General features: G+C 58.2%; 3 protein-coding genes across 6 annotated transcripts in view; all 3 read left to right on the top strand.

The window, feature by feature from the left end:
• Positions 1-5,967, top strand: part of XPO6 (exportin 6) — a 54,765-nt gene extending 48,798 nt beyond the window's left edge. For both annotated transcript variants that reach the window (XM_064672527.1, XM_064672526.1), the window contains exons 20-24: positions 229-400; positions 783-944; positions 2,366-2,464; positions 3,726-3,956; positions 5,254-5,967. In XM_064672527.1, the coding sequence (XP_064528597.1) occupies positions 229-400; positions 783-944; positions 2,366-2,464; positions 3,726-3,956; positions 5,254-5,355 (766 nt within the window). In that variant the 3' untranslated portion in view covers positions 5,356-5,967. The remainder of the gene's footprint in view (positions 1-228; positions 401-782; positions 945-2,365; positions 2,465-3,725; positions 3,957-5,253) is intronic.
• A 2,077-nt stretch (positions 5,968-8,044) lies between these two features.
• Positions 8,045-10,405, top strand: NME4 (NME/NM23 nucleoside diphosphate kinase 4). Of its 2 annotated transcripts, none has more exons than XM_064672565.1 (5): positions 8,045-8,182; positions 9,669-9,799; positions 9,901-10,002; positions 10,073-10,173; positions 10,255-10,405. In XM_064672565.1, the coding sequence occupies exons 1-5, from the start codon at positions 8,095-8,097 to the stop codon at positions 10,355-10,357; spliced, it is 525 nt and encodes a 174-aa protein (XP_064528635.1). In that variant the 5' UTR covers positions 8,045-8,094; the 3' UTR covers positions 10,358-10,405. The 2 variants fall into 2 exon arrangements, with proteins under 2 accessions (XP_064528635.1, XP_064528634.1); XM_064672564.1 differs by having other exon boundaries at positions 10,237-10,405.
• A 1,074-nt stretch (positions 10,406-11,479) lies between these two features.
• DECR2 (2,4-dienoyl-CoA reductase 2) lies at positions 11,480-17,890 on the top strand. 2 transcript variants are annotated; one of them, XM_064672509.1, is made up of 9 exons: positions 11,480-11,630; positions 11,710-11,778; positions 12,114-12,165; positions 13,329-13,464; positions 13,785-13,909; positions 14,423-14,516; positions 14,795-14,899; positions 15,930-16,118; positions 17,009-17,890. In XM_064672509.1, exons 1-9 carry the CDS (start codon positions 11,548-11,550, stop codon positions 17,041-17,043), a joined length of 888 nt encoding a protein of 295 aa, XP_064528579.1. In that variant the 5' UTR covers positions 11,480-11,547; the 3' UTR covers positions 17,044-17,890. The 2 variants fall into 2 exon arrangements, with proteins under 2 accessions (XP_064528579.1, XP_064528580.1); XM_064672510.1 differs by having other exon boundaries at positions 15,930-16,147.
• Positions 17,891-19,525: the final 1,635 nt, after the last annotated feature.

Below are 19,525 nucleotides of genomic sequence, written 5' to 3'. Positions count from 1 at the left end.
TCACGTTCCCTATTAGCTCCTGCCCAAGATCTGAGGGTGCCCCATCACTTGAGCATTTCTCGGGGTGTGGAGTCGGTCAGTCCTCAGTCACAACCTATCTCCCTTCTGTGGCTTAATATACTTGGCCTGTATTAATTGAGCAGATTTAGAGGCATTACGTGTTTTCCAGTAAATCAGGTGAGCACACAGATCTCTGGGAAGGCTCCTAATGACTGTTTGTTGTCCCAGGGAGCAGCTGGCAGAGAGCATCCTCCACGAGGGCAGCACCGGCTGCCGGGTGGTGGAGAAGTTCCTGAAGATACTGCAAGTGGTGGTGCAAGAGCCAGGCCAAGTGTTCAAGCCTTTCCTGCCCAGTGTCATCTCACTGTGCATGGAGCAGGTGTATCCCATCATTGCAGAGGTAGGGCTGCCCTCACAGGAGAGGGAAGGGGGAATGGGAAGGGAAGGCATTGCTGAGGAGTGGCAGCAATGAAGCTTTGGCTTTCCAAGAGCTGTAGATGTCAGTGCCTGTGGAGGAAAACTGGGTGAGAAGTCAGTGAGAACTGGAAGCCGTGTGGGTGGAGGATTTTTTTAGGACTTGTCAAGAAAGGCTAAAATTATAGAGATGGTCAAAGCAAGAGGTAAAACTCAAAACTCAGCATGATCCTACAGCTGCTGAATTTGGTGCTTCCTTTGGCTGCCAAGCACAGCCCTGGATGTGGGTCCTTTGGCAGTGGGATCCAGGGGATGAGTGGGATTCCAGCCCAGGAGCCTACTTTGAATTGTGTTCCCTCTCCTCCCAGCGCTCATCTCCTGATGTGAAAGCAGAGCTGTTTGAGCTGCTTTTCCGGGTCCTGCACCACAACTGGCGGTACTTCTTCAAATCCAGTGTGCTGGCCAGTGTCCAGAGGGGAGTGGCAGAGGAGCAGATGGAGAACGAAGCCCAGTTCAGTGCCATCATGCAGGTAACTCACCTCTCCCCACCAGAACCCTTCCTGCAGTGGAGCACACAGGGCTTGTGGCAGTGCATTAAACGTGGAATCACAGAATCCTTTAGGATGGAAAAGCCCTCTGAGATCGAGTCCAACCGTTCCCCCAGCACTGCCAAGGCCACCACTAACCCACGTCCCCAAGTGCCACATCCACATGGCTTTTAAACCCCTCCAGGGATGGGGACTCCACCTCTGCCCTGGGCAGCTGTGCCAGGGCTGGACAGCCCTTTTTCCAAAGAAATTTTCCCAATACCCAATTTAAACCTCCCCTGGCACAACTTGAGGCTGTTTCCTCTCCTCCTGTGCCTTGTTCCCTGGGAGCAGAGCCCGAGCCCCACCTGGCTCCACCCTCCTGTCAGGGAGTTGCAGAGAGTGGGAAGGGTTTTTCACCTGTAGTTGTGTAACTCTTCCAAACTCACGTGGATGTCTCATTTTGGGAGATACTTATATAATAGTCTCAGTATTAACTTCAGGCTGGTTGACAATACTGAACTACTTGTTTTGTTACTTGGCTCTTGTTGGTTTGATACGAAACTCTTATTTAATGTTCTGTAAGTGTTCTCCACACAGTCAGTGGTTTGTGTGAAGGATATTAATACTTTGTGTGCTGGTTTCCACACGAGTTCTGAGGGCAGAACTGGCTCATTCTTAAAGGGGACTTGGGCCATTTTTATTCATTTGACAATAAATGGCTGGTTTGGGGGAATAAACTCTTCTTTTGTGATACCTTGAAGAGGAATTATTAAAATTCTGCTGCCTGTCTCTGTACAGAGCTGACTTTATCTGCTTACATCACCTGTACAGTGTTTTGGAGGTGTTTAGGGTGTAAAAGATGTTTTATTTCACACTGTGCAGCCCTGCCAGGTTAGTTCAGGGTCCAGCAAATTTTGTTCCCGGGTTCTTTACTGCATCAGTCATGCCCAATTCAGCCTCCCAGGTCCCACCTCTAAATTCTTTCTAGTGCAGGGCAGTGACATCTACCAGTCACCTTGGTCATATGACTGGGATTGAGGACCCAGCCTGTGCATGTGTCCTGGTTTATTCACTTTTGGTAGCATCCCTGAGAAACAGCCCCATGCTTCAGGAGCAGCCTGCCTGCTGAGGGAGCTGGGCTCAGCATCCCTGTCCCTCTCAGTGCCAGCTTGGCCTGCCTGTTCCCCATGGACTCAGCTTAGCAGCTGCTCTGCAGGGATGTGACCATGTTCCCACTAAAATTCCCATTGATCTGGCAGTGGCACAGTTGACTTGAACAACTGCCTGTGTTGTTATTTTGCTGCACTGAGGCTCCCAGGGGTTTGTTTTGGTGTCAGGGTGAAAATGATGTTGTTCTGCATGGCATGTCTGATGTTTGCTGTAATACCAATCCCTTTCCTTCAACTCTGCTTTGTTCCCAGGCCTTTGGCCAGTCCTTCCTGCAGCCTGACATTCACCTGTTCAAGCAAAACCTCTTCTACTTGGAGACGCTGAACACGAAGCAGAAGCTGTACCATAAGGTGGGTCCTGCCTGACTTCTGTGCATGGAAATAGGTGGGTGTTGTTCTGGGGCTTGTTTTAAACCACTCAGAAACTGCAGGTCAGGATTTGATGGCTTTTATGCCACGGCCTTTGGGTGCTTGCCATGCTCTGGATGGTGGGAGTGGTGGTACCACCTCCCTGATCTTGTGTAGGGGGCACGGGAGGGATCCCAGCTCTTGTCATAGTAAAGCCTTGATGTGTGTCCTCCTGTGACTGTGAGAGAAAGCAGAGAACACGCAGTGACAGTCTGGGAAAGTAGGAATTGGGATCATCAGTGGGATAGTGGACAAGTCCCTCCAACTATCCCATCTGGGACAGGGTATCCAGTACTCACAGGCCCAGGTGGGTGTCTCCATCACTGCCAGGCAGGACCAGCCTCCAGCCCCTCTAAGCTGTTAGCTGCTGTCATGAGGGATTACAGGAGGAATCCAGGGAATCTGGTTAGCCTGTGAAAGGAGAGCTTTCAGTGTCCATCTGTGGTCACAGCTGAAGGACAACCCTTCATGTTCACAGGTGCCTGGTGCAGAATTCCAGGCAGCTGGCCACATTCCCTGGCTCTGGGGAGGAATACAGCTGGCTAAAGGTGGAATGGGACTTGATGCTGGTGGCTTTAGCAATACTTAAAACTTGGGTCAGAGCATAAAATCCCAAAGTGGTTTGGGTTGGAAGAGACCTTAAGGCTTATCCAGTTCCACCCCCAGCCACGGGCAGGGACACCTTCCACTAGCCCAGGTTGCTCCAAGCCCCATCCAGCCTGGCCTTGGACACTTCCAGGGATGGGGCAGCCACAGCTTCTCTGGGCAGCCTGTGCCAGGGCCTCACCACCCTCACAGGGAACGATTTCTTCCTAATAGCCCATCTAACTCTGCCCTGTGTCAGTGGGAAGCCATTCCTGTCTCTCCTGTCCCTTGTCCTGTCCCCTCCAGGCCCTTGTCCCAAGTCCCTCTCCAGCTCTCTTGAAGCCCCTTTAGGCCCTGGAAGGGACTTTCAAGTCCCAAAGCATGAGGTAAGTGTGGCCAAATTAATTTTTAACTTTAAATCTGATATTAATTTGCCTTATTTTAGCCATTTTTGATCTGGCTTGGCTTGGCAAATAACCTCAGTGCTCACAGGAGTTTGCAGAGCCCATGGGTGCAGTCACGCCCGGTCTGTCCTTGCCGGATTTGTCCTTCTGGCTGCCCTGGTCCCTCCTGTGGGAGCAGTGAAGTCTCCTGACCATGTGCCTCTCTCCCTGTGCAGAAGATCTTCCGGACGACGATGCTGTTCCAGTTTGTGAACGTGCTGCTGCAGGTGCTGGTGCACAAGTCCCACGACCTGCTGCAGGAGGAGATCGGCATCGCCACCTACAACATGGCCTCGGTGGACTTCGACGGCTTCTACTCCGCCTTCCTGCCCGAGTTCCTGGCCAGCTGTGATGGGGTGGACTCCAACCAGAAGAACGTGCTGGGAAGGAATTTCAAAATGGACAGGGTAAGAAGGGGAACACTGATATTCCCAGGATGCACGGTTTTTCCCCCAAAACGCGCCGGTGGAACGTCTCCAGGCGGAGTTTTTCCAGGCGGTACCTTTTGTTCCAAACATTCCCACGCTCAGCAATCCCCAGCCAAGGATTTCTCACTGTAGGTAGCAGAACTGCCATGTCATCTCTCAGGCTGCTGGGTGCTGTAGGAGTTAGGGAATATGTTTCCTGGAAGAAGTTTTAATAGGGGTAGACTGACATTTTCCAGAGTGGGACACTCAGATCCTTGCCAAAATCTTGCTCCAACTGCTGGCCAGATGGGTTACAGTAAGGACAACAGCAGAATAGCTGCAATGGCTCACAATCCTTGAAACCCCTTGTGTGTGGGAATCAAATGGGGGGTCTTTAACCTCCCTTGGGAATATCGTGGCAAACCAGCGGGTCGTGGCTTCCATCTGCTGAGGCTTGTCCATTGAGTGATTTCTCTTCTGAGGGAGATAATGGGGATTTAAGACCAAGGTTGAGGGTAGGAAAGGAGCCTTGGGAGAATTACTGGCCTCTAGAAGGCAATTGCACTTCAGGGAAATCAGCCCTTGGTAAGGGAGTATGTGGCCCCCAGGAGCCTTGGCAGAAGGACAGCAAGGAATTACTGCTGGAAGAGCTGGGAGTGTTCAGCCTGGAGAAGAGAAGGGTCCAGGGAGAACTTAGAGCCCCTTCCAGTGCCTAAAGGGGCTCCAAGAGAGCTGGAGAGGGACTTGGGACAAGGGCCTAGAGAGACAGGCCAAGGGACAGTGGCTTCCCACTGCCAGAGGGCAGAGTTAGATGGGATATTGGGAAGGAATTCTTGTCTGTGAGGGTGGTGAGGCCCTGGCACAGGTTGCCCAGAGAAGCTGTGGCTGCCCCACCCCTGGAAGTGTCCAAGGCCAGGTTGGACGGGGCTTGGAGCAACCTGGGCTAGTGGAAGGTGTCCCTGCCTGTGGCAGGGGGTGGAACTGGATGAGCTTTAAGGTCCTTCCAACCCAAACCAATCTGGGGTTCTGACCATACCTGTTGAGCCTGAGTGCATGCTCATAAGCCAGTGCTGGGAACAAGGCCTGGATCCTGCAGTCAGCTCTGCATGGAGCAGCTCTGGAGCCATCTCTGCTCCCTGTACATGGGCTGCAGAAAGCGGAATTCCCTGGGCTCAGGCTGCAGAGGAATGGATCAGTTCTCATGTGTGAACACACACCTGGGTGTTTGGCCCTCCCAGTCTCCTGTTCTCACTGTCATGTTACTCTGCTGTACCAGGTGCTGTTTGTTCTCTTGCAGGACCTGCCCTCGTTCACACAGAACGTGCACAGGCTGGTGAACGACCTGCGCTACTACAGACTCTGCAATGACAGTTTGCCCCCTGGAACTGTGAAGTTATAGTTGCTGCACTGGACTCCTCTTCCACCACTGTAGGGAACGGATCCATGTTTCGGTTTGCCACCACCCCCTCTCCTCCCGGGATTTGTCAGTGCTGCAGGACATGGGGTCCTGCCCATGGCCACGCCCTGGACTCACACACCACGCTTCCTTTTAGTTCTCCTTTCCCAGCCCAAAGGCCCTCAGCTGGAGTCAGCAGGATGTGTCTTAACGCCCACTCGTGGGGCATCCCAACTGTTGGAAAACCCTCTCCCCGGGCTTTCCTTCTGCTATAACGTAGCACTTTGTTGCGTCCGGAGATTTCTGTGGAGTTGTCTTGAGAGATCATGTCGGTATCAAACACGAGGCAGAAGCGCCAAAGACTAACTTCAGACATTCATACCTTCGTGTCATTCCACCTCCCTGCCCTGCCCAGCTTTCAGAGGAGGAGTCTCCTGATGTTGGGACTGGTTTGGCACTTCTGTCACTCCGTTTGTTTTTAAATTGCCTTGAAAACCTCCCCGATGGGGGGATTAGAGACTTTTTTTGGTTTTTTTAAACATTTTCTCATCATTCCATTGTGATACTAAAACGACATGCTTAATGGGAATAAAGTGCTTACTTTGTTGTTTTAAATTCTTGGGACTGGTTAGTTTCCCTCTAGGCCATTCTGTTAATGCTTTGTGATGCAGGCAGTGATCCACAGCCTTTCCCAGGATCAGTAGTAAGGAGCAGCATCCTGTCCAGTCTCCCAGCAAGTCCAGCAGCTCCTGGAAGGTGCAGATTAATGATAGCTTCTTCCTCCTCTCTCCTTCATCACAGATTTTCAGAATGGTTTGAGTTAGAAGGGGCCTTAAAAACAATCTCATTCCAAGCCCCCGTTCACACAGTGCCTGTGTCCCCTGGTGTTTTCTGTCACACTTTGGGCTGATCCATTCGTTCCCTCCAGCAGACTGTTGTCTGCATCGATCGTGAAGTGCCTGCAGGAAGAAATCTCCCCACATTCCCAGTGATCACAGCAACTCATAGCTGAAGGCCAGCAACTGGCCACTCAGTGATCCTGTAGTGGCATCTGAGCAATCCAGTGCCCAGGCAGGCAGGACCAGATTTTGTGGAGCTGTGGATCCCTGATTGTGCAGCTGGGAAGGATTTCTTTTCCCTGCAGTCTCTAGTCAGGTATTCAGCAGTATTCAGTCGGTCTTCATTTTTAAATTTAATAGATGAAATTGGAGAGGGACTTTCACAAAGGCCTGGAGTGACAAGGACAAGAGGGAATGGCCTGAAGGTAAAGGAGGGCAGGATTAGATGGGATGTTGGGGAGAAATTCTTCCCTGTGAGGGTGGGGAGGCCCTGGCACAGGTTGCCCAGAGAAGCTGTGGCTGCCCCAGCCCTGGAAGTGTCCAAGGCCAGGTTGGACAGGGTTGGAGCAACCTGGGCTAGTGGAAGGTGTCCCTGCCCATGGCAGGGGATGGAACGAGATGAGCTTTAACCTTCCAACCCAAACCATTCCATGAGTCTGTGAAATCAGTCTTAATTCCCTGTGGTTAATGGGCAGCTGCAGTTGGGGCTGTGTGGTGGGAACAGCACCGGTTACTGGGAAGGGAGTGCAGCTGGAAGAAGTGGATCACATTTGGAGATGTGGATGTGAGATGACTGCCTCTGAAAAGCTGTGAGGTCCAGAGGGTGAGTTGGAGTGTAGCACCATTTACCCCATGGTTCCTCTAGTTAGTTTTGTGGAAAACACCTTTCCCTGTGCGTGTTTGCCCTTGGGAGATAATGGATGCTGTTTGGATGACCTGTGCAGAGCCCTCCATCCAGGCTCTGAACTGGGACCAGTTGGATGTTTGGGCTCCCTACCCTGCCATGGGCAGGTGAAGCAGAGTCCAGCTTGCCCAGGATGTGCCTCAGCTGGTACAGCCCGTGCAAGTGAGGACTGAGGTGTGGGTGGTGATCTGCTCCCAGCCTTCCCTGAGCTCCCTGCCTGCCACACCTGTACTTGGAGGAACTCAGTGCCACTATCTCCACATGTCCCCTCCCAGGCTCTGACAGGGGCTCTGGCTCCCCACTTCCTTCAGCTTTAGGAAGCAGGCTTGAAGCAAACTTCCATGACCTTGTCAAGCTGCTCTCCCGTGAAGTGTCTCTGGAGTTTGGGATGCAGGGGAAGCTCAATACAAAACGATTTCCCAGTATGGGGGCTGAGATGGGGCTTGGAGAACTGAACAGAGGGGCTCCCATCTGGGCAGTGCCTCTGTCCCCCATGGCCTTAACACCCCTTTCCCAGCACCCACTCCATGTCCAGGGCAGCCCTGTGTCCCCAGAGGGGGCACACTGGCCTGGGTGCTCCACACTGTGCCTCTTCCACTGGGCTGGGGCATTCCTTGTGCCCCAGCTCAGGCTGGCGTGGGCTAACCAGGACTCTCCTTGCCTGGACACCGGGGGCGGCAGGTCTGGGTCTTGGCAGGGTCCGGGTCCTCCCGGCATGGATTTAGGCTCTGCTCCCACCAGGCTTGAGATTCCAAAGTGGGATGCTCCGGATCGGAGAGATTCCCCGGACCGGTGAGATTCCCCGGACCGGGATGCTCTGGACCGAGAGGATGCTCCGTGCCGGGATGCTCCGTGCCGGGACGCCCCTGTCCGGGATTTCCCGTGCAGGCGCGGAGGCCACCCGGCCCCGGCGGCTGCTTTAAGGGGAGGGACGGAAGCCTGACCCGTCCCTGGGCTCGGCCGGGCCCCGCCGCGGCAGGTCCGACCGCCGGGCCCGCCATGGGCTCCCTGGGCCGCTGCCTGGCCCGGAGCCTCCCGCGGGGGCAGCCGGGCCTGAGGCCCCCCGGGCCCCGCTGCTACGGCTCCGGTGAGACACGGCCCCGTCCCTGTCCTGCCCCTGGGGACACGGTCCCGTCCCTTGGGACCCAGTCCCTGTTCTTTTCCAGAGGACCCCATCCTCCCTTGCGGATCCTGCCCTGTCCCTGTCCCCATCCTCATCCTGTCCTGGGGATCCAGTCCCCGTCCCTGTCGTGCCCTGGAGACCTGGTCCCTGTCCTATTCTGGAGGACTCTGTCCCCATCCTCATCCCGCCCTAGGGATCCGGTTTCTGTCCCTGTCCTACCTCGGGGGACCCAGTCCCCATCCCTGCCCTGTCCCAATCCCTATATTCCCTTCAGCCCCTTCCCTATCCTGCCCCTGGGGACCCACTCCGGATCCCTGCCCTGCCCCTGGGGACCCTGTCCTGTCCCCTCCTGTTCCCAGTCTGTCCTGCCCCTCGGGGCTCCTGTCCCCTCCTGCCCCCGGTGGCCCATCCCTTCCCGGTGCTCCCGATCCCTCCATCCTGGCCGGGTCCCAGCCCGCGGGGTCCTTCACTCCTCTGTGGTGTGAGTCGGTGCCAGGGTCTCCTACCCCATCCCCGTGTGCCAGTGCGGGGCAGAGGCCAGAGCTCGCTGCTCCCTGAAGGTCCCGAGGGGTTCGATGTCCCCGGGGCTGTGATGGAGGGACCCCGGAGCTGTCCTGAGGGGACGGGGCAGGATCCCGGCAAAGCAGGATGTCCAGCAATGCCCAGAAAAGGGGGTGAATTTTCGGGGTGGTTTGTCTCACTCTGCCCCCGCCAGCACCGAGGCTGCCCAGCCCTGCAGCCCAGGATGGGAACCCGAAGGCTGGGGCTGATGGTGAAATGCCCCGGCTTGGCGTCCTCTCTCCCTCTCCCTTCCTCTCCTTCCTGTCCCCTCTGTCCCTTCAGCGGACAGGATGCACTGTCCCTTGGGGCACTTCTGTCCCCTCCTGCAGCGCAGCTGTGGCAGGGCCCGCGGTGCAGTCAGACCCTGCTGCCCGCAGTGCTGTGGGTGAGGGCGATGCCAGACCCCTCCAACCCACGGTGCTCGGTTTTGCTCTCCACCAGTGGACGCCGTGACCAGGGACCCTCCGGGCATGGGGAAGGACCCGGGGCCGGGCAGGAGGCAGGGTGGCACCCGCAGCCCCGGCCCGGGCACACGGCAGTGCGGAGCCATCAGCCAAAACCAGAGACAACACTGGGCCAAAGGGTGTTTCCTGGCTGGGGACACATCCCCAGCACCCATCAGGGCTTTGTGGCACGTCCCTTGGGTCCCTGCTGGGACCCCGCCGGCCTGAGAGGCACAGCTCGGCCAGAGGCCGCGCCCGCGATGGGATGGGGACGGGGATGGGGACGGGGACGGAGATGGGGACACGGACGGGGATGGGTTCCCATCGGCAGCCGCCGGGACCCAGCACAACCCGTGGTGCCGCGGGGGCGTTTTGGGGTCCTGCTGTGCACAGCCTGTGCCGGCCCCGTGTCCCGCGGAGGTAACGCTGCCCCTCGGTCCGCGCAGCCCCCCCGGAGCTGCGGGAGAAGACGCTGGTCCTGGCCAAGCCGGACGCGGTGCAGCGGCGGCTCGTGGGGAACATCATCCAGCGCTTCGAGCGCCGCGGCTTCAGACTGGTGGCCATGAAGCTGCTCCAGGTACCCGTTCCTGCAGGGAATGCCGCTCCACGGCCGGCCGGGGAGTGCCGGGAGGGGGGTGCCGGGGGGGTGTCCCCACTGTCACCCCCCACTCCCGTCAGGTGGACCAGGGGCTCGTGGACAGGCACTACCAGGAGCTGCGGCACAAGCCCTTCTACCCTGCACTCGTCACCTACATGACCTCGGGGCCGGTGGTGGCCATGGTGAGGGACCAGGCCGGGGGGCTCGGGGGTCCCGGGGGGCACGGAGGGCTCAGCTGTCCCTGTCCCGCAGGTGTGGGAGGGCTACAACGTGGTCAGGTCCACGCGGGCCATGGTTGGGGACACGGACTCCGTGGGGACCATCCGGGGGGATCTCAGTGTGCACATCAGCAGGTAGGGCAGGGGGGGATGGTGGTGGGACGCCGTGGCACTGTCCCCATCCCTGTCCCCTCCCAGGAACGTCGTCCATGCCAGTGACTCCGTGGAGACGGCCCGGAGGGAGATCGGCTTCTGGTTCCAGCGGGACGAGCTGGTGGACTGGGAGAGCAGAGACAGGGACCACACCTATGGGCCCTAGGGATGGACCCCCGTGCGTGGACACCCCCAATAAACCCCCGTGCCTCCAGCCCTGGCTCCGGTCTCATCCCTCAGATGCCATCAGCTGGGGGGCTCTGAGGGGTACTGAGGTGGTACTGGGAAGTGCTGGGATATCACTGTGGAGTGCTGGACTGTCCCTGGGGGGCACTGGGGTAGCACTGGGAAATCCCTGTAGAGGCACTGGGATGTCCCCAGGAGGAGTGGGGTGATACTGAGAAACTCTGTGAGGCACCACGGCGTCCTCAGAGGGCACAGGGTTGGTACCGGGAAGTTCTGGGAGCCGCTGGGATGTCACTGGGAGACCGGGGCGATTCTGGGAAGCTCTGGGATACACTGAGGTAACACCAGAGGGCACTGAGGTGTTACAGAAAAACTCTGGGAGGCACTGGGCTGTTCCCGTTGGGCACTGGGGTGTTACTGGGAGGCTCTGGGCGGCACTGGTGGGCTGCAGTAGCCTCTGTAGGTCGCTGGAAGAGACTGGGACGGGGGGGGGGCTGGGCTGTCAAGGGACACCGGGACACCACTGGGTGGCACTGGGAAACACTGGGATACCACTGTGATGTACTAGGACACCACTAGGACACCACTGGGATGTACTGAGACACCACTGGGAAACACTGGGACACCACTGAGATGTACTGGGAAGCAACTGGGAGCACTGGAACACCATTGGGATTTACTGAGACACCACTGAGAGCATTGGGACAACACTGGGACACCACTGGGTTGTACTGGGAAGCACTGGGAGCACTGGGACACCACTGGGAAGCACTAGGACAACACTGGGATGCACCACTGGGAAGTACTAGGACAACACTGGGATGCACCACTGGGGTGTACTGGGAATCACTGGGAGCACCGGGACACCGCTGGGATGCACTGGGACACCGCTGGGAATCGCTGGGATGCACCGGGACACCGCTGGGATGCACTGGGACACCGCTGGGAATCGCTGGGATGCACTGGGACACCGCTGGGAGCACTGGGACACCGCCGGGACACCGCTGGGAATCCCGGGAGCTCCGCTCCGCCCGTGGTGCTGCAGCTCCCGTCGTGGCCGCTGGGGGGCGCTGTGCCCGCCCCTGTCTCACGCCGTTGCCAAGGTGACGCGGCGGCCGCCGCGCAGGCGCAGTGCGCGGTGCCCCCGCCCCCGCCATTGCCGAGGCCGCCATGGCCGCGCAGGCCCCTCCGGACGAGGAGGCGGACGAGTGTCTGCGGGAGTACCGGCACCTGCTCAGCCCCGACCTGCTCGCGTGAGTCCCGGGGGCCGCGGGGGTCCCTCCGCGCCGCATCCCCCGGGGCCCGGCTCTCACTGTCCCTCTGTTCCCGCAGGGGCCAGGTCGCCTTCATCACCGGCGGCGGCTCCGGCATCGGCTTCCGCATCGCCGAGATCTTCATGAGGTCCGGACACCCCTCCCTCCCTCCTTCTTTCTCTCCTTCCCCCTTCCCCTTCCCCTTTCCCCTTCTCTTCCCCAGCTGCGGTGACGGGCCCTGGGAGCCCCGGGATGTGAAGCCGAGGGCAGCAGAGCCCCGAGCGGAGCTTTGGGCAGGAGCGGGACTGGCTCCGGGGCTGCGGCTGTGGGAGCAGGACCGGCCCTGTCCCAGCCCGGGGCAGAGCTCTGGTTCTCTCTGCGGGCTCGGGGCCGCAGCGGCTCCTCCAGGGCCTGCCCACACTGCCGAGGTGCCGGTGAGGAGCCGGCACTGCCCGGCCCCTCTGACCAGCCCGTTCCCTGCAGGCACGGCTGCCGGACCGTCATCGCCAGCCGGAACCTGGAGCGGGTGTCGGAGGTGAGTCTGGGAATCCTTCCGCCCTCCCTGGCTGCAACTGGGAGCCCTGGGAATAGTGCAGCAGGAGAGAGGACTTGCCAGTGCTGCCCTGTCTCCCAGCTCTGAGCACTCCAGCACCAGCAGCTGGTGGTGCTGGGCAGGGTGCCTGTGGGTTTAGGGGGGCTGCGCCTCCTGGCACAGCTCAGTTAACCTGGAACCTGCTCTGGGGGGCTCTTCCACACGTCACGTTGGCTTTTTCTGGGTGAGAGAGAGAGAAACAAGATGAGGTAGAGGTTTGTCAGCAGAAACGTGGCAGAACCCAAGGGCAGACTTAAACCTCAGCTTGGAGTAGTTCCAGATGCCCTTGTGCAAGGGTTGTGTTGGTTGAGGTGGGTACACTGAGCCCCAAAAGCTCTGTTATCCTGTGTTTTGGGGCAGAGGGGAAGGTGCAGGTGTGCTGTAATTTCATGTTCCCTTATATGCTAGAAAAAGCTGCAAAGCTCAGCAGGTTTTAGTCCTCTGGGGTCACAGGCTGGGGCTCCTGGTGCTCAGTGCACCAGAGTGTTGTTGGGGCTCAAAGCCTCTCACAGAAGGGGCCCAAGGAGTCCAAGCAGGGAGGTGGAGTGTCACTGGATGTTGTGCTTAATTTGCTAGGGAAAATCACTTTCTTAATGAGTGTCAGGGGTGGCTTGTGGCAGACCCTGAGCTGCAGAGCTGGCCCCTTTCACAGCTGACACCTGCCTGCTCTGCCTTTGCCCTTTTGCCCACTAACTTTTTGGACCTAAAGGTTAATGATGTCTGTACTCATGCCAGAAATGCCTCGTTGGGGTCCAACCTTTGTACTTGCCCTGCAGAGATGTTTCCTGGGATGTGCTGTGTCCATGGCAGGCCACAAAGATAACTGGGCTTAGCAAGTTGTAGCCTCAGGGCCAGGCCAGCATCCAGTTTGGTTGGGACATGATGTGCAGGAGTTTTCTCTGTCTACCCCAGGGCTCCCAGGCTGCTGCCAGGCAGGAGCTGGCCATGTTCAGACAGGTCTCTCCCCTGTCCACGCTGTTTGCTGTGTGCTCACAGGGATGTGGCTCCTCCCCGACTTCGTGCTCACCTGATACAAGGTCTAGGTCCAACCCCTGCTGAAGAAGAAAGTCCCAGAAAGCTTCTGAAGTCTCTTTTTATTCTTGCAGGCCTCCAAAAAGCTGGTGGCAGCCACAGGGCAGCAGTGCCTGCCTCTGTCCATAGATGTGAGGCAGCCCCAGACCATCGTGGCAGCGGTGGATGAGGCGCTGAAGGAGTTCAAGAGGATCGACATCCTGATTAACGGTGAGGATGGAGTGGGCAGGGGGAGGGTTTGGGACAGGCTTGCTGCTGGGAAGGGCATGTTCCTGCATGGGCCTCCCTGGGAGCACGGAGGTTCATGGTGCATGGCCATCCCTGTTTGCCTGGATTGGACCATCCCTGCCTCTGCCCTCGGGCTGGCCGTGCTGCCGGGCACCTGGAGCCTCCAGCGTGTCCCCATATCAGGGCTGTCTCCACGTGCTCGCCAGTCTACCCAGACTGTATCTCTCGCCCTGCCTGTCAGAGAATTGCCCTGAACCTGTGGGATCTCTCCTGGTCTTGTTCTGACTGTTCCTGTTGTTCAGGTGCTGCAGGAAATTTCCTGTGCCCAGCCAGTGCCCTGTCCTTCAATGCCTTCAAGACAGTGATAGACATCGACACCATCGGCACCTTCAACACCTCCAAAGTCCTCTTTGAGAAATATTTCCGGGTAAGTGGCACCGGAGCCAGAGGACTCGGAGGAGAGGCTCTGGTAGGTAGGGGGTAGTGTCAAACCATACTGTGCTCCTAAGGAATTCGGGGAAGTGTGGAGGGCACAAGGGAGCGCAGCAACCGTGTACTCAGGGCCGTGCTGCTGGGCCTCTGCCACCCACCCTGTGCAGATCCATTCCATTCCCTTCCAGGGATCCCAGCCCTGACCTGGGAATCCTGCTTGTCCTCGGGCTTTGGGCTGTTCCATACTCTGCCACCTGAAGAAGCTGTGATCTGCTGCTCCTTCTCCAGCTCTTTTGCTTTTTCTTGTCCTTTCCTTGTTCCCTGCATGTCCCACCTTCCTGGCAGGGCTCCTCTGACTGCCCCAGCTCTGAGATTGGGTGGACAGAGCTGCCCCAGCGATGGTTTGGCAGTGCCCATGGCTGACTGTCCCTCCTAGCCCAGCTCTGCTGTCCTCCCTATGTGACCCTTTGTGCCATTTCCTAACTCCACATCTCCTTTCCTTCCCCAGGACCACGGCGGGGTCATCGTTAACATCACAGCGACCCTGAGCTACCGAGGGCAGGCCCTCCAGGTGCATGCTGGAGCTGCCAAGGCTGCTATAGGTACTTCAGTGCTCCCTGCTGGGGCTCTGAGTTGTGTGGGGCCAGTAAAAAAGACAGTTCTTCCCAAATGTTGGGATGGGAAGATGTCCTGGGGAGGGGCAAGCATGAATGGGTGTGGTTACTGCATGCCTGGGTTTGGGATGAGGCTCTTCCCTCTCTCCCAGGGTCCTTTGTTCTCAGCCAGAGTCTTCTTTTTGCCTGCCCCCCACCCCCCAATAAAAAAGTTACTGGAATGGCTCCACTCCCCATGTCTCATTCCTGTTGTAATCCCTGCCCAGATGCCATGACCCGTCACCTGGCTGTGGAGTGGGGACCCAACAACATCCGTGTGAACAGCTTGGCCCCAGGACCCATCACGGGCACCGAGGGCTTCCGGCGACTGGGTGAGGCAACCTGGGCTCCCATCCCTGCCTGGCATCTCCCTGGGAGGGGACCAGGGGGACCCCCAGTGCCACACGGCTCGTGGGGTGTTGCTGCTGGGCAAGGCTGTCCTGTGGGCTGGCACGTCCCTGTGGAAGGGGGGAACAGCCCTTCCCACAACGCTGGTACCTCCCAGGGCACTGTTTTTTCCCTTGAGTGGCATCTTTTTGTGCTCTCTGATGCCATGATGGAATGTGCTCCCCCAAAACTCAGCCTTGCCTGATGGTTTGGCTCTTGTAGTCCGTCAGGGGAGTGCTGGTGCAGCCCTGGAGGCTGAGAAAAACATGGAGCTGTTGGAGTGAGTCCAGAGAAGGCCAAGAAGATGCTCCAAGGGCTGGAGCCCCTCTGCTCTGGAGCCAGGCTGGGAGAGCTGGGGGGGTTCACCTGGAGAAGAGAAGGCTCCAGGGAGACCTGAGATCCCCTTCCAGTGCCTAAAGGGGCTCCAGGAGAGCTGGAGAGGGACTGGGGACAAGGGCCTGGAGCAATAGGCCAAGGGGGAATGGCTTCCCACTGCCAGAGGGCAGGGTTAGATGGGATACTGGGGAGAAGTTGTTGGCTCTGAGAGTGGTGAGGCCCTGGCATAGGTTGGCCAGAGAAGCTGTGGCTGCCCCATCCCTGGAAGTGTCCAAGGCCAGGTTGGACGGGGCTTGGAGCAACCTGGGCTAGTGGAAGGTGTCCCTGCCCATGGCAGGGAGTTGGAATAGGGTGAGCTTTAAGGTCCCTTCCAATCCAAACCATTCCATGGTTCTATGATTCTAAAGCTCTCTGAGGTCCTGTGTTGATCTTGCTGTGTCAGTACAAACCCCACTGCTGGGCCTGAGCTCCCCTCCTTTAGCTCTCCCCAGGTTTGTGTCCCCAGGGTTGTCCCAGGATCCGATTGCAGTTCCCTGGAGCACTGAACAAGTCCCACAGGCAATGCTGCAGTACCTGGCAGGCTGTGGTGATGGGCAGGTGCTCCCACGATCCAAGCTGACTATTTTCTGTCGCTTTTAGGTGGGAAATTTGCTGAGAAATCGAGCCTGTTTGACACGATCCCCCTGCAGCGCGCGGGGAACAAGACGGAGATTGCCCACAGCAGCCTGTACCTGGCGAGCCCCCTCTCCTCCTACGTGACAGGAACCACCCTGGTCGTGGATGGTGGGAGCTGGCTCACCTCTGCCAACAGCTTCTCTGCCTTGCTGGGTATTGCCTCATCCTCTGCTAAACTCTAGGTGACGTGCATTTCCCCCCGGGGGGTCGGAGCAGGGCTCCTCAGGGAAGCACTTTCCCTGTGGAACAGAGCACAGGTCTGATGTGGAGCAGCTGAGGGAGCTTGGGGGTTTAGCCTGGAGCAAAGGAGGCTCAGGGGGGATCTTCTTGCTCTCTACAACTCCCTGACAGGAGGGTAGAGCCAGGGATGGGTCAGGCTCTGCTCCCAGGGAACAAGGGACAGGACAAGGGGAAACAGCCTCAAGTTGCACCAAGGGAGGTTTATATTGAATACTGGGAAAATTTCTTCACTGCCGGGGTGGTCAGGCACTGGCACAGCTGCCCAGGGCAGTGGTGGAGTCCCCATCCCTGGAGGAATTTAATAGCCATGTGGATGTGGCACCTGGGGACATGGGTTAGTGGTGGCCTTGGCAGTGCTGGGGGAATGGTTGGACCTGATGATCACAGAGGGCTTTTCCAACCTAAACAATTCCATGATTCTCTATGTGCATGGCTGCCATGGCAGTGGGTATGGTGACCTCATGGACAGTCATAGAGATGACCTGGGGAGGGCAGGAGAACTTGCTAGGTTTGTCCTTTGAGCCTGCATTGTGACATGGTGTTTCTTGTCATTCCCACTGGATGCTTGTCCAGACACCTCTGAGTGTCCCCCAAAGCAACATGATGTCCCTTTGCTGCGCCCCAGCAGCAGGATTGGGCACAGAGGGTCCCGACAGCCTCTTCCTTGTATGTGTTCCCCCCAGGCTGTCAGGGAAAGGGGTCTCCTTCCTTCCCGTCTCCCCTGCCTGTGTCCCACCCAGTAGCCTCCGTGAGCCGGGCCTGGCGAGGCAGGACTCTGTCCCCACCTCCACATTCTCTTGCAGATTTCTGGTCTGCAGGAGCAAACCAACCCCAGTGATGGACAGCGTGGGACTGAGCGATGGACAGACGTGACCAAAGCTGCCCTGGGACACCTCGGGGTGACACCTGTCCCAGAGCAGGTGCCCATGGCCATGGCCTCTGATTGGTAACTGCTGGTGGTGGTGACACTGCCAGCCCTGTGTCTGCCTGGGGGACAGAGCTCAGGAGTTACTGGGTGGGGAGCAGTCCCACACCCATCCTGTGCCTTGACTGTCTTCTGAGCTGCTGTGGCTGAGGGTGCAGGGACAGCACAAGGGGTGGGGCTGGGATGGTCACTGTCCCTTTGTGTTCCTCTGAGCTGCTCTCCTGGCCTTTCCCAAGTCCCAGGCAGTGCTGCCGTGGGATATCCATCCTCTTCTGCCCCCATCTCAGCCTGAGAACTGCCCAGGACCCCCAGCAGCAGCTCCTTTGAGGGAGGGGGAGTAGCTCAGCTCCCCTGGGGTCAGAATCACCCAGTGTGGTGGGGCCAGCTCTACCTTTGCAGCAGGATCTGGCAGCTCTCAGAGGGGAAACAAGGACCAACTGGCCCCTGGCAGGGGGAAGTGGCCTCATCCCCTCTGGGAGTCCAGAGTGGGCATCCTGAAGGCTGCCATGGATGCAGCCAAGGTGCCCCTCTCCCAGGAGCAGAGCTGGTGTGAAGGCAGATCCTCCCAGAGGACTGGGGTGCCAGCACCCTGGGGGCACACACTGCTCCCATGCAGCCTCCTGCTGCTGAAGGCAGTTTTTAGCCTCACTCTGAATTCCATGAAGCTTGTTTTCCCACTTAATTGTGTTTCCTACTTGATTGTAAACTTGCCAGGTTTTGCTCCTTCCTTCAGGTCACGAATAAAGAATTTGCACCCTGAGCAGTGACGCTTCTCTCTGAACAGGAGCAGCTTCAGCACCCACACCCTGCCCTGGGGACTGGTCCTGGTGTTGGGTCCCGAGGGAGGGGGGAAAACCGCTGCTCCCACTGCCTTGTGTGGCCCCAGTCCTTAATGCTGCAGTGTTCCAGTGCTCCAGGCCGGCGGGACGTGGGGACCTGCCCCCTCCTGAGCCCCAGCCTGCTCTGGGAAGGTGGTTCCAGCAGCCAGAGGTGACAGGGAGGTGCTGAGGTGTTCGGTGAGAGACTGACCCCTTCAGAGGGATGGGGATGCAGGGCTTAGGTTGGGATCTGGGGGTTGTCCTTTGCCCAGGTCTCCTGGGATTTGCCTCCCGCCAGGATATCCCTCTTCCTAGATAACAGGACATGTATTTTCTCCTGGAGAAGGTACCTGTGTGGGATGTGTTGGTCCTCGCTGACCTGCATCCCCATTCTGGGAGTGTCTGTGTGTTTTACTGTCATATTTAACCACAGCCAAGTGACTTGGGCACTGTCAGGGCTGTCCTGGCTCTGTGGCCACCAAAGGAAGAGGGAACCAAGCCCCTGGCCATGTGCCTCCAGCACCAGGGGAAGGACAGAGCTTCGAGCCCAGCCTTGGGCCATGCCCTGGAGCTGCAGGAACACATCGAGGGGTGCAGAGCTGCTGCTCACAGCGTCAGGCTGGGCCCTCCAGCCTTGTGCAGGCTGGATCCCTGGGTGCTTGAGCTGTCTGGAAACTCAGAGTTGTAATGCCCAGGGGATTTTGCAGGGAGTGGTTTAGGCAGGTGTCTTCCAGGGAGAGCAGCTGTGCACTTCCCCCTGTGGGACTGACAAAGGAGCCCCCTCCTGCCTTGCTCACTTTTGGAAATAGCTACAATGAGGAAAAGGATTTGAAGTGGAGGTTTCCATCCTTCCCAGCACTGGACTGATTGGACAGGGGTGATATCCTCTCCAGGGATGCTGCTGAACTCCAGCTCTTGGGGTCAAGCTGTGAAGCTTTGGGAAAGCCATGCTGGGGACACATAGTGGCCCAACCAGGCTCAGCCCGAGCGGTCACACACATCCATGGCCTGGGCAGGGTCACTGTGCCCAGGGATTCTCTTGCTCATCAGGTTTGCTGCTAATTATACCCAGGGGCTGTAATTCCACCTGGTCAGCCAGTTTAGGAGTGTGTCAGTGGGGTCATCCCAGTGCTCCAGCAGAAAGGGCCAGTTGACTGAACCCGCAGGCTGTGAGCCCTGAACTTGGGCATTAATCCATGCGGTGGTCCCAGCTCTGTGTCCCAGTGCACAGTGCCCCTCACCAGATGGGTTTGGGAGTCCTGGTGCACGGTTCATCCCCCCAGAGGGGTTTGGGGTCCCAGAGCATGATGCCTTCCCTGGAGGGGTTTGGGCATCCTGATTTATGGTTCATCTCCCAGGAAGGGATTGGGGATCCAGGTGCATGATTCCCCCCGGAGGGGTTTGGGGTCCCAGTGCATGGTGCACCCCCTGGAGGGGCTTGGGAGCCCCAGCTCACGATTTCCCACGGGGGGGTTCAGACGTCCCGGTGCACGGTGCTGCCCCGGAGGGGTTCAGGGGTCTCGGTGCACAGTTCCCCCCTGCAGAGGTTCGGGGTTCCCGAGGCACGGACCGTTCAT

This window comes from Pseudopipra pipra, chromosome 16 (genome assembly GCF_036250125.1).
Source record: "Pseudopipra pipra isolate bDixPip1 chromosome 16, bDixPip1.hap1, whole genome shotgun sequence".
NCBI classification, from domain to species: domain Eukaryota; kingdom Metazoa; phylum Chordata; class Aves; order Passeriformes; family Pipridae; genus Pseudopipra; species Pseudopipra pipra.
Note: the sequence above shows the minus strand (reverse complement) of the source record. Positions and strands in the feature narration are given on the sequence as shown.